This window comes from Nomascus leucogenys, chromosome 19, assembly GCF_006542625.1.
Source record: "Nomascus leucogenys isolate Asia chromosome 19, Asia_NLE_v1, whole genome shotgun sequence".
NCBI lineage: Eukaryota > Metazoa > Chordata > Mammalia > Primates > Hylobatidae > Nomascus > Nomascus leucogenys.
The window spans coordinates 26,926,344-26,942,231 of NC_044399.1; the positions used below are offsets into that span (position 1 = coordinate 26,926,344).

Consider the following 15,888-nt stretch of genomic DNA (forward strand, 5'->3'; position numbering starts at 1 on the left):
AAGAACAGAGGTAGTAGATATTAAAGTGCTTTGAAAGGCACAAGCACTAGGAAGATCAAAGTTTGCTACTAGGTAGTCTGGGACAGAGAGAAAGACCCTAGAAGTCTTTCCCAGTTTCTTAGCCCTTACCAATGGCTCTGGAGAGGTTGAGGCCCCCGTTGACTCGCCCATCCATGGTGACCTTGCCACCAGCATTCTTGATGCGTGCTAGTTCTACTTCATCCTCTGGTTTGTGATCATAGGACATGTCTAAAGCTTTGCCAGCCTCAGATACCACACAGCGAGAGTCTCCTGCGTTGGCTACAATCAACTGCTTCCCTCGTATCAGGGCCACCACCGCTGTTGTACCACTGTCAGAGCCAGGCTTAAGAGGAAGAAAGGGAGCATCATGGGAGCTTCTGAACATGCGTTCCTCACTGATGTGCTCCTGACTGTTCACCTATGCTTGCTTTCACTGGGACCCCCAAAAGAGCTTTAACAAACAGCAGAAGCACAGATTGCATCTTTCTAGAGACAGCAGCACACTCCCTCTCCCTTGTTTTTAGATAATTCGACCCCAAAGGCTTACCATCTCATTCCCCTTGCGGAATAAATCCCCATGACTATTACTTCCATCCTAAAGTATCAGGGGGATCCTCTGTCTCAAAATCAAAATTAGGGGACTCACACCTGCCTTGTGGCTTTTCAAGACTCATTGCTCCCCTTCCCCACACACCTCCTCTTTGCCTTCCATCCCTGGCACCATCATCTCTTCTTCTTCTTCTTCATCGTCCTCTTCAGCCTCCTCGGTGTCATCCTCATCTTCCTCATTCTCTGCCTCCTCACTGCTGTAGCCATCCTCTTCCTCGCTGCATTCCTGCCATGGGGAGGATCCCAGACTGCTGAGACTGGGATGATACCCTCCCTCCCCACAGCTCATACTCAGAATCAAGAGGCCCTGACTGAACACAGGTCCTCAAAACACTGAAAGATATAAGTATATGGTCATGAAAATTGGGGGGATGGAAAGGGCTAGCATGAGTACAACTGACATCCTGAGCTGGGCTTAGCAGTCACTAGCAAAAAGCCCAGGACAAGGCAAGGGCTGCCAGCCAAAAGTATCTTTCAGGCACTGTGGCCAGAAAATAAATTTTCCAGAGAAGAAAACAGTCAACTAGCCAAGGTAACAACTATCTCCTTGTTCTCTCTCTAGGAGACAGACTCTGAAAAGCCAGAATTAGATCTGCTTGTTATAGTATCAACAAAGGAAGAGGTAAGAAGGCAAATGGTACCTGCGATGATGGAGCTCAACGAATTCAAAGCTAAAGCTTAGAATACAGTGGGTCTTGGGGGATGATGTCAAAATAGGAGAAGGAAAGAGAGTTGAAAACTACAAACGGCAACCATATAGGACCTCTCTGCAACTTCAGCATCTGCCTGCCCTCACAGGCCCTTACCTCACTGTCTTCCTCTTCCTCCTCCGCCTCATCTGACTCATCCTCACTGTCCTCAAAGAACTTGGACTTAGCAACTCGAGGCAGCTTGTCAGAGGCTGAAGAGCAGGAAGGCCCAGCCTCACCAGTGGGAATGCCAGGCTCACCAACTTGGCCTGCCTCAGTCCCACGTTCCGAGTTGGAGGAAAAGCCTGTGTAGGCCTTGGCTGTAGGGCCATTTTCCTGTGAAGGAGTTTCCCTAGTTGAGTCCTCAGGTCCTGCCTCCCCATTGAGGCCCTGGGACCCTGGTTCCTCGCCTGTCCCAGCTCCAGATTTGCTGTGGGGAGGGCCCTTGTGACAGTTCTGCCCGTAGCGTGTCAGCAGCTCTTCAATAGTCATGGTAGCCTCTTCATGCAGCAGTGCAGCCTCCTCATTGTCCACTGCAGGGAAGAGGCTAAATCAGAGCCCCCATGCCAGACTCCTCATGGGATCCGTCCCTCTCACTACCTCAACAGCCCTTGCAGCCTCTAACTTCCCCACAACCTCCCACTCCTAAGGTTCCTCTCACTCAAGTCTCAGAAGAACACGCCCTAGCTCCTCCTCCTCCACAGACTTCTTTTGGTTTTTGTGTTTCATCCCCTTCTTAATCAAAACAACACTAGTTACTATACTTCCCCTCTGACGTCTCATTTGTTATTGTTAACTTGTAAAAACCCTATTCTGGCTGAGGATCCAGGAAGCCCACAGTGCTATTGTGAATTAGGATTTAGGCTTAATGACTGGCTACTGGAGCTAATAACTGCTCCAGTCTTGAGGGGAAAAAAAAGCACATAAATACCAGCAGGAACCAGGAAGACCCCATCACAATGACAAAAGATAATGTATATACAATGCTTACAGCTCAGATGCCACTCAATGAAGATAATTCTCTCCCTCCTTTTCTTTTTTCTTTTTTTTTTTTTTGAGATGGAGTCTCGCTCTGTCGCCCAGGCTGGAGTGCAGTGGTGCGATCTTGGCTCACTGCAAGCTCCGCCTTCTGGGTTCACGCCATTCTCCTGCCTCAGCCTCTCCGAGTAGCTGGGACTACAGGCGCCTGCCACGACGCCTGGCTAATTTTTTTTTGTATTTTTAGTAGAGACGGGGTTTCACTGTGGTCTCGATCTCCTGGCCTCATGATCCACCCGCCTCGGCCTCCCAAAGTGCTGGGATTACAAGCGTGAGCCACCGCACCCGGCCATCTCTCCCTCCTTTTCATAACCACATACAATGCAGGAGAACACCATAGGTTTCTTTAACATAAGGACTCCCCAGGTCCCTAGAAAGCCATCCTATCTTAGAATTGATAAGTAATATTAAAGAATATTTCTTAAAAGGCTGATTTCCCCTCAAACAAGGGATGCCACACTCACCATCATCTTCATCAGCTACTTTTTCTTTTTCATCTTCATCCTCAGTGGGTCGCCCTGCAATCTGTGCCAGCTCTTTAATGACTTCCTCAGTGGTCAGTTTGGCATCAATAGCCAAGAAGGCATCTTCTAAAGCCTGAATATAAGCAAAATAGTCTAAGACTGGTACAAAATGAACTCCCTATATACAATCCTGAGCACAAGGATGGAATACAAATTAGAGTGTGAGCCACCACACTAAGAGACACTCACAGATAAAAACAGTTCAGAGGCCTAGGAATAATAAGGCAAGTCTAAAAGGCGGCCAATAAGCTCGTTTTAGGAACAGAATTCTTCAACAGTAAATAAGCAGCAGCAGCTACAGGACAAAAAGAAAGGAAAAGCCCAAGGGCTAGAGAACAAGCGAAAAGCCTACACAAGTGAGGAATGGGCAGTGTAAGCAGACAGACCTTCTGTAGCTTGCCTTCCTTGTAGGCCTTCTGATCTTTGATGATATCAGGAAGATATTTGGCACAGTACAAGGCAACTTCCTCCCCTAGAAGGAAAGGAAGGAAGGTCACCTGGAACACTGCTCCCCACACATAGAAAGTGATACAATATTTATATGCCATACTGGAGTGAACCCCAAGGGTTGAGGGGATAAATATCTTAGCACCCCTGAACCCTATTTGAAGGACACTGTTTGGGGAAGTTCTGATCCAAAAAAATGGATTTCACCATCAATTCTCTTGGTTATAAATATCTCGTCTTTTCTCACCTGTATACTTAGTTCTCCAGTGAAGATAAAGAATCAGCTCATCTGGGTACACATTTTTTTTTTTTTTAAAGACAGTCTTGCTCTGTTGCCCAGGCTGGAGTGCAGTGGCATGGTCTTGGCTCACTGCAACCTCCACCTCCCAGGTTCAAGCGATTCTCCTGCCTCAGCCTCCCGAGCAGCTGGGACCACAGGCGCACGCCACTATGCCCAGCTAATTTTTGTATTTTTAGTAGAGATGGGGTTTCACCATATTGGTCAGGCTGGTCTCGAACTCCTGACCTCGTGATCCACCATGCTGGGATTATAGGCGTGAGCTACCGCGCCTGGTCTAAAAATTTTTTAAAATAAAAATAAAAAAAGATAAAGAGGCTCTTTGGATTAAAACAAGTCCTGGTGAGATTATAAACCAATACAGTACCGACTGGGAAAAAAGAATGACAGAATACAGAAAAACAGCACCAGGCAGGAAATGATAATGAGGGCCAGACCCTGGAAAGTAAATGAACAAGGGAACTGTTCTTGCCCTGGAACCTCTGGAATTGGGGTCCTATTATGTTACCAGTATGATCTGTTAAAGTTACCTCCATGTCCATCGTAGACAGAAAACATGGCTGTCTCACTGTCCAGCTCAGGAATACAGTTGTGAGCATCCTAGGAAAAGAAGAGCATAATCGGCATGTCTCAAGGTCAAAGAATATTCCTCAGGTCACAGGGATCAATGCCACACCTTACTAACCTTTCCCTGGCTGGCCTATATGGCCTAGAAATAAGAAAGGAAGAAGGACTGATAAAATAAATACAGAGAAAGAAAAGAGGAGGGAGGCAAAGGAGGAAAGGGGAAGGAAAAACGGAAGAAAGAATCAGGTTACTACTTCTATAATAACCTCAACCTAGGAGATATCTCAGTCCAGATGGCAGAATATTTGGCTGCTGGGAATAAACCTGACCCTTTTGGATCTGTGGAAGCTACGGGAAAACCAGAATAAAGGATTTCTTTTTTTTTTTTTTTTTTTGAGACAGAGTCTCACCCTGTCACCCAGGCTGGAGTGCAGTGGCGCGATCTTGGCTCCCTGTAACCTCCGCCTCCTGGGTTGAAGCGATTCTCCTGCCTCCGCCTGTTGAATAGCTGAGATTACAGGCACGTGCCACCATACCTGGCTAACTTTTGTATTTTTAGTAGAGATGGGGTTTCACCATGTTGGTCAGGCTGGTCTCAAACTCCTGACCTTGTGATCTGCCGTGATCTGCCTGCCTCAGTCTCCCAAAGTGTTGGCCAGGCTGTATACAGCTTGCTTTATTTATTTATTTATTTATTTATTTATTTATTTTATTTTATTTTTTTTGAGACGGAATCTCGCTCTGTCGCCCAGGCTGGAGTGCAGTGGCGCAATCTCTGCTCACTGCAAGCTCCGCCTCCCAGGTTCACGACATTCTTCTGCCTCAGCCTCCCAAGTAGCTGGGACTACAGGCGCCCGCTACCACGCCCGGCTAATTTTTTGTATTTTTAGTAGAGACGGGGTTTCACCATGTTAGCCAGGATGGTCTCGATCTCCTGACCTCGTGATCCACCCGCCTTGGTCTCCCAAAGTGCTGGGATTACATAAGTGAGTCACCGTGCCCGGCCTACAGCATTATTTATAATAAAAAACAGTTGAGGCCGGGTGTGGTGGCTCACACCTGTAATCCCAGCACTTTGGGAGGCCGAGGTGGGCAGATCACGAAGTCAAGAGATCAATACCATCCTGGCCAACATGGTGAAACCCCATCTCTACTAAAAATACAAAAATTAGCCAGGCGTAGTGGTGTGCGCCTGTAGTCCCAGCTACTTGGAAGGGTGAGGCAAGACAATCACTTGAACCCGGGAGGTGGAGGTTGCAGTGAGCCAAGATCACACCACTGCGCTCCAGCCTGGGCGACAGAGTCAGACTCCATCTCTAAATAAATAAATAAATAAACAAATAAATAAATTAATTAATTAAATAAAATAAAAAAAACAGTTGTAACCATCTAAATTTCCAGGAATAGATTACAAATGGTACATAACTCCAGTGGAATACATGTAGCTGTTAAAAGCAAATATATGTTAATTTGGAAATGAGTTCACAATATCTTAAGTGGTTAAAAGCAAAAAGTTAAAAAAGTATCTACATGTGAGGACGGCCGCAGTGGCTCACACCTGTAATCCCAGCACTTTGGGAGGCCCAGGCGGGCGGATCACCAGGTCAGAAGATCGAGACCATCCTGGCTAACATGGTGAAACCCCTTCTCTACTAAAAATACAAAAAATTAGCTGGAGGTGGTGGCAGGTGCCTGTAGTCCCAGCTACTTGGGAGGCTGAGGCAGGAGAATGGCGTGAACCCAGGAGGCAGAGCCTACAGTGAGCCAAGATTGTGCCACCGCACTCCAGCCTGGGCCACAGAGCAAGACTCCGTCTCAAAAAAAAAAAAAAAAAAAAAAAAAAGTATCTACATGTATATGTGAGTCTGGAAGATCACATAGCAAACAACCACAGAGGGTGAGATTTGGGTAATAATTTCTACTTTTCGACATTCATTTTTAAATTTTTGTACAATAAACCACATTGTTCCATTCTGAATAAGGACAACAAACACACCTAAGAACTGGCCTCAAGTTGCCATTCTACCATATACTGCATGATCTCTGGTCAGCTACCTTATGGTGTGCCTCAATTTTATCCTCTGTGATGTGGAATTACAATATCCACCACACCCACATCATCACAGAACTGTTGATAATGATGCAAAACACGTAAAAGCCCTTTGTAAACTGGAATTTGCTACATATATATATATATACACACACACACACATATACACATATATGTATATTCTGCTCTGAAATTTAGCACGGATTTCACATTTTTCTTTTTTGTTCTTTTTCTCAAAGAGGACCACCCACAATAAAGATTCATCTTACACCTTGAGGTCTCAGTCCCGAGAACTACTGCACAATTACCCTCTCCTTCACTTCTTGGTGAGGCTTGGGATCTATATTATGATTTGTAACTGCTTCACCTTCCCTAAACACTTTAATTTGCCCCCTTTACATGTTTGCTCATAACCTTTACCCATACCTTTGCTTCTCTCTATCCCTTACTGAGACAGAGCCAAGTATTTCAACATGGTCTCTTAGTAATCTAGAAAAACTCACCCAACCTTGTATAACCCCACCAACTGATTTATGCCTGAATCAGAACTACTAAGTTTGCTAGTCATAAAATGTTATCAGATTGGCTGGGTGCGATGGCTCACACCTGTAATCCCAGCGCTCTGGGAAGGTAGGCAGAACTGATTGAGATGAGGAGTTGGAGACCAGCCTAGGCAACATAGCAAGACCCCGCCTCTACAAAAAAATTTTAAAATTAGCCAGGCATAGCAGCATGCACCTGCAGTCAGTCCTAACTACTTGGAACACTGAGGCAAGAGGACCACCTGAGCCCAGGAGGTGGCGGCTGCAGAAAGCTATGATGCACCACTGCACTCCAGCCTGGGTGACAGAGGGAGACCCCTTCTCTAAAAGAAAACAAAGTTATAGGATCACATTGACTATGGTCATTACTTCATTTCAGCATCTTTTTTTTTTTTTTTGAGATGGAGTCTCCCAGGCTGGAGTGCAGTGGCGTGATCTAGGCTCACCATAACCTCCACCTCCCAGGTTCAAGCAATTCTCCTGCCTCAGTCTCCCGAGTAGCTGAAATTACAGTAGGCACCTGCTACCATGCCCAGCCAATTTTTGTATTTTCAGTAGAGACGGGGTTTCACCATGTTGCCCAGGCTCGTCTCAAACTCCTGAGCTCAAGAGATCTGCCCACCTCGGCCTCTCAAAATGCTGGGATTACAGGCGTGAGCCACTGCGCCTGGCCAGAGAAATTATCCTCTCTTCCTGGATTAACATTTTTTCTTAAACTCCTGATCTCAAATCCTTCTCCTTCAAGATCTTACTTCACAGAGAATGTAATAACCTTAACAGCAATTCAAATAGCCATTTTGGCAGTGGCTCATGCATGTAATCTCAACATTTTGGGAGGTCAAGGCAGGAAGATTGCTTGAGGTCAGGAGTTCAAGACCAGCCTGGGCAACATAGTGAGACCTCATCTCAACAACAACAACATCCCCAAATAGCCATTCTGCAGACTTATTTCCCCTAGCTATTATGTCAGATTAAACAGTACAAACCATGTCAGTTTTTTTTTTTATTTTTCAATGTTTATTTTAGAATTACAGAGTACATGTGTAAGTTTGTTAGAAAGGTATACTGTGTAATGCTGAGGTTTGGGGTATGACTGAACCCGTTTCCCAGGTGGTGGGTATAGTATCAAATAGGTAGTTTTTCAGCTGTTCCTCTGCCACACAACCCCCACTCCCACCCTGCTGCGCCACCACCTCTAGTAGACCCCAGTGTCTATTGTTGCCATCTTTATATCCATGTGTACTTGATGTTCAGCTCCCACTTACAAGTGAGAACATGCAGTATTTGGTTTTCTGTTTGTGTTAGTTCGCTTAGGATAATGCCCTCCAGCTACATTCATGTTGTTGCAAAGACATTATTTCATTATTTTTAATGGGTGTATAGTATTCCATGATAGCTATGTACCATATTTTCTTTTCTTTTCCAGTCCACCTCTGATAGGCACATGAGTTGATTCAATGTTTTTGCTATTGTGAATAGTGCCACAATGAACATACAGGTACATATGTTCTTTTGGCAGAATGATTTATTTTCCTTTGGGCGTATATCCAGCAATCAGATTGCTGGGTCTAATGGTAGTTCCACTCTTTTTTTTTTTGAGACAGAGTCTCGCTCTGTCACCCAGGCTGGAGTGCAGTGGTGCAACCTCGGCTCACTGCAAGCTCTGCCTCCTGGGTTCATGCCATTCTCCTGCCTCAGCCTCTCCAAGTAGCTGGGATTACAGGCGCCCGCCACCATGCCCGGCTAATTTTTTTGTATTTTTAGTAGAGACGGGGCTTCACCGTGGTCTCGATCTCCTGACCTCGTGATCCGCCTGCCTCGGCCTCCCAAAGTGCTGGGATTACAAGCGTGAGCCACCGCGCCCGGCCTGGTAGTTCCACTCTTAGTTCTCTGAGAAATCTCCAAACTGACAGTGCCTAGACTAAATTAATTTACACCTTCACCAACAGTGTACAAGTGTCTGCTTTCCTCTGCAGCCTCACCAACGTTTCTCATTCTTTGACATTTTAACAAAAGATGTTCTGACTGGTGTGAGATTATCTCTTTGTGGTTCTGATTCGCATTTGTCTGATTAGAAATGAGCATTTTTTCATGTTTGTGGGCCACATGTACGTCTTTTGAGAAGTAACTGTTCATGTCCTTTGCCCACTTTTTAAGGGGGTTATTTGCTTTTTGTTAGGTTCCTTATAGATTTTGGATATTAGACCTTTGTTGGATGTATACTTTGTGAATATTTTCTCCCATTCTATAGACTGTTTACCCCCTTGATAGTTTCTCTTGCTGCATGACACTTTTCTTGAAAGATCTCTTGGATTCTGTGTAGTTCTATACCTCTGACTGCCTGTTTCTACAGGATATTCATTTTTTCTTTTTTTTTTTTTTGAAACAGAGTCTAGCTCTGTTGCCAGGCTGGAGTGCAGTGGCGCAATCTCGGCTCATCACAACCTCTGCCTCTCGGGTTCAAGCAATTCTCCTGCCTCAGCCTCCTGAATAGCTGGGATAACAGGCACGCGCCGCCACACCCAGCTAATTTTTGTATTTTTAGTAGAGATGGGGTTTCACCATATTGGCTAGGATGGTCTCAATCTCCTGGACCTCATGATCTGCCCACCTCGGCCTCCCAAAGTGCTGGGATTACAGCGTGAGCCACCGCGCCCGGCCAGGATGTTCTTTCTTTCTATACCTCAAACTTAACACATGTAATCAGGAAATCAGCAGTCTGCAAAAAAAAAAATCAAGAGCTTCCCTACAGGTCTTATTTCTGTAAATGGAATCTTAACTCTCCCAGGCAACACTTAATACCAGAGTCATGCTTAACTTCCTGGCTGTCTTCCACCATCCATCACTGAGTCCTGCTGCATTCTCCTTCATCATGTTGTTGTTCCTGGATTACTTTGTTTTGTTGGTTTTATTTATTTATTTATTTATTTTTTGAGAGAGAGAATGTCTCCCTGTCACCCAGGCTGGAGTACAGTGGCATGATCTCAGCTTACTACAACCTCCGCAGCCCAGGTTCAAGTGATTCTCATGCCTCAGCCTCCCAAGTAGCTGGGATTACAGGTGCGCACCATCACGCCTGGCTAATTTTTATATTTTTAGTAGACATGGGGTTTCACCATGTTGCCCAGGCTGGTCTCAAACTCCCGACCTCAGGTGATCCTCCCGCCTCAGCTTCCCAAAGTGCTGGGATTTAGGCATGAGCCACTACGCCAGCCCATAGTACATTTTTTTTTTGGGCGGGGGGGTGGTTACCAAATTTCTTTATTTGAAGGAATGGTACAAATCAAAGAACTTAAGTGGGTATCTTGGTACAACTTACAGAAAAGGTAAAGGAAACCCCAACATGCATGCGCTGCCTTGGTGACAAGGAAAGTCACCCCCTGGCTATGGGGAAATTAGCCTGAGGCTTAGCTTTCATTATCACTGTCTCCCAGGGTGTGCTTGTCAGAAATATTCTGCCAAGCCAGATTCAGGTGCTCCCATCTTGTGCAAGTTGGTCACGTGGTCACCCAATTCTTTGATGACTTTCACCTGTTCATTCAGGTAATGTGTCTCAATGAAGTCACACAAATGGGGGTCATTTTTGTCAGTGGCCAGTTTGTGCAGTTCCAGTAGTGACTGATTCACATTTTTTTCCAAATGTAATGCACACTCCATCGCATTCAGCCCGCTCTCCCAGTCATCACAGTCTGGTTTCTTGATATCCTGAAGGAAGATTCGGCCACCTCCTTGGTTCTGCAGCTTCATCAGTTTCTCGGCATGTTCCCTCTCCTCATGAGATTGGTGAAGAAAGTATTTGGCAAAGTTCTTCAAAGCCACATCATCGCGGTCAAACTAGTAAGACATGGACAGGTAAACGGAGGAGGCATAGAGCTCCAGGTTGATCTGGCGGTTGATGGCGGCCTCTGAGTCCTGGTGGTAGTTCTGGCGCACCTGTGAGGTAGACGCGGTCGTCATGGCGGCGACTAAGGAGAGGCGGCGGCAGCGGCAGCGGCGGCTGCATGGCGCTGGAGCGGCGGTGGGGGCCTTGGGGCAGTCCAAGGGCGTTGTAGAGGTGACGGAAGGCTGGCTATGGCCCGCCGGCTGGGGTGGGGGACAAGAGCTAGGTTCCGTCCAAGCACTGTTGAAGCAGGAAACCCTGACGACTCTCGGCGAGGAATGTCTTAACTTTTAATTATTTTTTTTCAGACGGAGTCTCACTCTGTCGCCAGGCTGGAGTGCAGTGGCGCAATCTTGGCTCCTCGCAACCTCCACCTCCCGGGTTCAAGCGATTCTCCTGCCTCAGCCTCCCGAGTAGCTGGGACTACAGGTGCGTGCCACCACACGCAGCTAATTTTTTATTTTTATTTATTTTTTTAGAGACAGAGTCTCACTCTGTCGTCCAGGCTGGAGTGAAGCGGCGCGATCTCGGCTCACTGCAAGCTCCGCCTTCCGGGTTCACGCCATTCTCCTGCCTCAAAACTCCTGAGTAGCTGGGACTACATGCGCCTGCCACCACGCCCGGCTAATTTTTGTATTTTTAGTAGAGATGGCGTTTCACCGTGTTAGCCGGGATGGTCTCAATCTCCTGACCTCGTGATCCACCTGCCTCAGCCTCCCAAAGTGCTGGGATTACAGGTGTGAGCCACCGCGCCCGGCCTAATTTTTTATTTTTAGCAGAGATGGGGTTTCACCATATTGGCCAGGCTGGTCTCAAACTCCTGACCTCAGGTGATCCACCTGCCTCAGCCTCCCAAAGTGCTGCGATTACAGGTGTCAGCCACCGCACCCAGCAACAGTAAACTTTAGTAATAAAAATTAGTAAACTTTTCCTTTCTGGAGTAGTAATTTTTAAAAAATAATTACTATTTCATCTTACCATATGCTTTCATCTTCAGGAAACACACTATAATGGCTTTAAGCTGTTTCTTAGTTCATAAGTGATAGCTCAGAAGCGTCTGAATTATTTTCCCTGAATTTCACTACCTGGCCTAGTGCCTACATAGGCTAAATCATTTCTGATCATTCACATGCTCAAGATCTTCTTGTGGCTGGGCACAGTGACTCCCGCCTGTAATCCCACCACTTTGGGAGGCCGAGGCAGGCAGATCTCAAGGTCAAGAGATCGAGACCATCCTGGCCAACATGGTGAAACCCCATCTCTACTAAAAATACAAAAAAAATTATCCAGGCATGGTGGCACGTGCCTGTAGTCCCAGCTACTTGGGAGGCTAAGGCAGAAGAATCACTTGAACCCGGGAGGCGGAGGTTGCAGTGAGCCGAGATCGTGCCACTGCACTCCTGCTTGGTGACAGAGTGAGACTCTGTCTTTAAAAAAAAAAAAGATATTCTTGCAACTGGAATGGTATTTCATTTTCCAGGAGTTTGACACAATTTAGGAGGTTTTTCCTGCACACAATGGCCACCCATTTCCAATTAAACATTCATAAAAACACCACAACCACCCACCTCACTACCTCATACCCATTAGAATAGGAACTATTAAAAAATAATAATAAAAATAAAACCAGGCACAGTGGCTCACGCCTGTAATCCCAACACTTTGGGAGGCCAAGGCGGGTGGATCACTTGAGGTCAGGAGTTTGAGATCAGCCTGACCAACATGGTGAAACCCCGTTTCTACTAAAAATACAAAAAATTAGCCGGGTGTGGTGGCGCATGCCTGTAATCCCAGCAACTCGGGAAGCTCAGACAGGAGAATCGCTTGAACCTGGGAGGCAGAGGTTACAGTGAGCCAAGATCGTGCCATTGCACTCCAGCCTGGGTGACAGAGTGAGACCCTGTCTCAAAAAAAAAAAAGAAAAAAAAAGAAAAACTTAATTCTAGCACCTTGGGAGGCTGAGGGGGGCAGATCACTTGAGGTCAGGAGTTCAGGACCAGCCTGGCCAACATGGCAAAACCCCATGTCTACTAAAAATACAAAAATTAGCTGAGTGTGGTGGTGCACCTGTAATCCCAGCTTCTCAGGAGGCTGGGGCATGAGAATCACTTGAACCTGGGAGGCAGAGGTTGCAGTGAGCTGAGATCATGCCACTGCACTCCAGCCTGGGCAACAGAGTGAGACTCTGTCTCAAAAACACAAAACAAAACAAACAAACAAAACTGGCTGGGCATGTTGGCTCATGTCTCTAATCTCATTATTTTGGGAGGCTGAGGTGGAAGGATCACTTGTGCTCAGGAGTTCAAGACCAGCCTGGGTAACACAGTGAGACTCTGTCTCTACGAAAAAATTTTTAAAATTAGCCATGCATGGTGGTGCACACCTGCAGTCCCACCTATGTGGAGGCTGAGGTGGCAGGACTGCTTGAGCCCAGAGGTTGAGGCCGCAGTGAGCTATCACACTGCACCACTGCACTCCAGCATGAGCAAGAATAAGACCCTGTCTCAAAAAAAGAGAAAAAAGAAACCATTAAAAAAAAAACAAACCGATAATAACAACTGCTAGCAAGGATGTGGAGAAACTGAAATTCTTGTGTACTATTGGTGGAAATGTAAATGATACATGTGTTGTAAAAAACAACATGGAGGCTGGGCACAGTAGCTCACACCTGTAACCCCAGCACTTTGGGAGGCCAAGGCAGGCGGATAATTTGAGGTCAGGAGTTCGAGACCAGTTTGGCCAACATGGTGAAACCCCGTCTCTACCTAAAAATACAAAAATTAGCCGGGTGTTGTGGCGAGCACCTGTAATCCCAGTTACTTGGGAGGCCGAGGCAGGAGAATCACTTGAACCTGGGAGGCGGAGGTTGCAGTGAGCCAACATGGCACCACTGCACTCCAGACTGGGCAACAGAGCAGGACTCCGTCTCAAAAAAATTTTTTTTAAATTAGGCAGTCATTAAAAGAAAAATACTGTATGATTCCACTTACAGTATGAAGTATCTAAACTAATCAAATTCATAGAGACTGAAAATAGAATGCTGTTTGCCATGAGCTGGGGGAAAGAGAATGGGGACTTATTTAATGGGTATAGAGTTTCAGTTTTGTAGGATGAAGAGTTCCAGAAACTGGGTACACAACAATGTGAATGTATTAAATACTACTCAACTGTGCATTAAAAAAATTTTTAAGGCTGGGCGTGGTGGCTCATGCCTGTAATCCCAGCACTTTGGGAGGCCGAGGCAGGCAGATCACTTGAGGTGAGGAGTTAGAGACCAGCCTGGTCAACATGGAGAAACCCCGTCTCTACTAAAAATACAAAAATTAACTGGGCATGGTGGCGCATGCCTGTAATCCCAGCTACTCAGGAGGCTGAGGCAGGAGAATCTCTTGAGCCCAGGTGGCGGAGGTTGCAGTGAGCCAAGACTGCAACCATTGCACTCCAGCATAGGTGATAGGGCAAGACTCTGTCTCCAAAAAAAAAGAAAAGAAAAGAAAAGAAATTACTAAGATGGTAATTTTTATGAAAACTTTTTTTGTTTCCCTTGAAACAGAGTTTTGCTCTTGTTGCCCAGGCTGGAGTACAATGGCATGATCTAGGCTCACCGCAACTTCTGCCTCCCTGGTTCAAGTGATTCTCCCTCCTCAGCCTCTCGAGTAGCTGAGATTACAAGCATGCACCACCATGCCCAGCTAATTTTGTATTTTTAGTAGAGATGGGGTTTCTCCATGTTGGTCAGGCTGGCCTCGAACTCCCGACCTCAGGTGATTCACCCATCTTGGCCTCCCAAAGTGCTGGGATTACAAGCGTGAGCCACCACACCCAGCCACAATGAAAATTTTTAAAGAAAAAAAAAAAGCCAAAAACTTTCCACAAAGAAGAGCCCAGGCTCAGATGGCTTTATTTGCGAATTCTACCAAACATTTACAGAAAAATTAATACCAATGATTCACAAACTCTCCCATCACATAGAAAAGATGGCAACATTTCCCATTTCATTCTATGAGGCCAGCATTACCCTGATTCCAAAACCAGACAAAGACATTACAAGAAACTACAGATCAATATCTCTTATGAATATAGACACAAAAATCCTCAACAAAATAGTAGCAAACTAAATCCAGCACCATATAAAAGGATAATACACATTGATCAAATAAGACTCATACACCAAAAAAATGCAAGGTTGGTTTAACATTCAAAAAAATCACTTAATGCAATATAGGATATCGGGAGACTAAAGAACAAAACCCTATGATCATCTCAATAGGTATTATAAAAGGCACTTGACAAAATCCAGTGCTCATTAATGATAAAAAGACTCAATGCCAGTCTGGGCAACATAGTAAGACCCTGTTTCTATAAAAAAAAATTTAAAAAATTAGGCCAGTATGGTGGTGCATGCATGTAATCCCAGCTACTAAGAAGGCTGAGGCAGGTGGATCTCTTGAACCTAGGAGTTCAAGGCTGCAGTGAGCTATGATTGAGCCACTGTGCTACAGCCTGAGTGACAGAGCAAGACTGTCTCTAAAAAAGTAATATAAAATAGACTCAACAACCTAGGAATAAAAGGGAACTTCCTAAACCTGATAGAGTACATCTATGAAAAACTCAGTCGGCCGGGCGCGGTGGCTCACGCCTGTAATACTCCCCCAACTGATCTACAGATTCTGCATAACCCCTATAGAAACCCAGGTGCCTTTGTGCAGAAATTGACAAATTAATCCTAAAATTTAGATGAAAAACAAATTTTAAAAACATTTCAAAACGCACTAAAAAGCTACAGTAACCAAGATAGTGTATTACTGGCATAGGGATATGTAGACCAATGAAATGGACTTGAGAGTTCAGAAATAAAACCCTCACATTTACGGTCAATTTATCTCTGACAATGATGCCAAGATAATTCAATGGGGGAAAAGAACAGTGGTTTAAACAAATAGTGCTGAGACAACTTGATATCCACACACAAAGAATGAAGTTGGATCACTCCCTCATAACATTCACAAAAATTCACTCAAAATAGATCACAGAAACAGCTAAAACTGTAAAACTCTTAGAAGAAAACCTAAGAGAAAACTGTTGTGACTTTGGGTCAGGCAAAGCTTCTTAACAAAAACAAATAAACAAAATAGACAAATTGGACTTTATCAAAAGTAAAAACTTTTGTTTAAAAGACACCGTCAAGAAAGCAAAAAGAAGGCCGGGCGCGGTGGCTCACAC

The 15,888-nt window shown here is 45.3% G+C and overlaps 1 protein-coding gene and 1 pseudogene across 2 annotated transcripts in view; both read right to left on the minus strand.

The window, feature by feature from the left end:
• PPM1G (protein phosphatase, Mg2+/Mn2+ dependent 1G) overlaps positions 1–15,888 on the minus strand; it is a 29,497-nt gene that overhangs the window by 2,017 nt on the left and 11,592 nt on the right. Inside the window, exons 2-7 of the mRNA XM_003270656.3 lie at positions 4,157–4,226; positions 3,268–3,353; positions 2,822–2,954; positions 1,437–1,852; positions 716–856; positions 130–364 (exon numbers count right to left, since the gene is read on the minus strand). Coding sequence (XP_003270704.1) covers positions 130–364; positions 716–856; positions 1,437–1,852; positions 2,822–2,954; positions 3,268–3,353; positions 4,157–4,226 — 1,081 coding nt within the window. The remainder of the gene's footprint in view (positions 1–129; positions 365–715; positions 857–1,436; positions 1,853–2,821; positions 2,955–3,267; positions 3,354–4,156; positions 4,227–15,888) is intronic.
• LOC105737880 lies at positions 10,206–10,757 on the minus strand (annotated as a pseudogene). The gene has a single exon (XR_004026946.1). The product of XR_004026946.1 is annotated as a ferritin heavy chain pseudogene (transcript).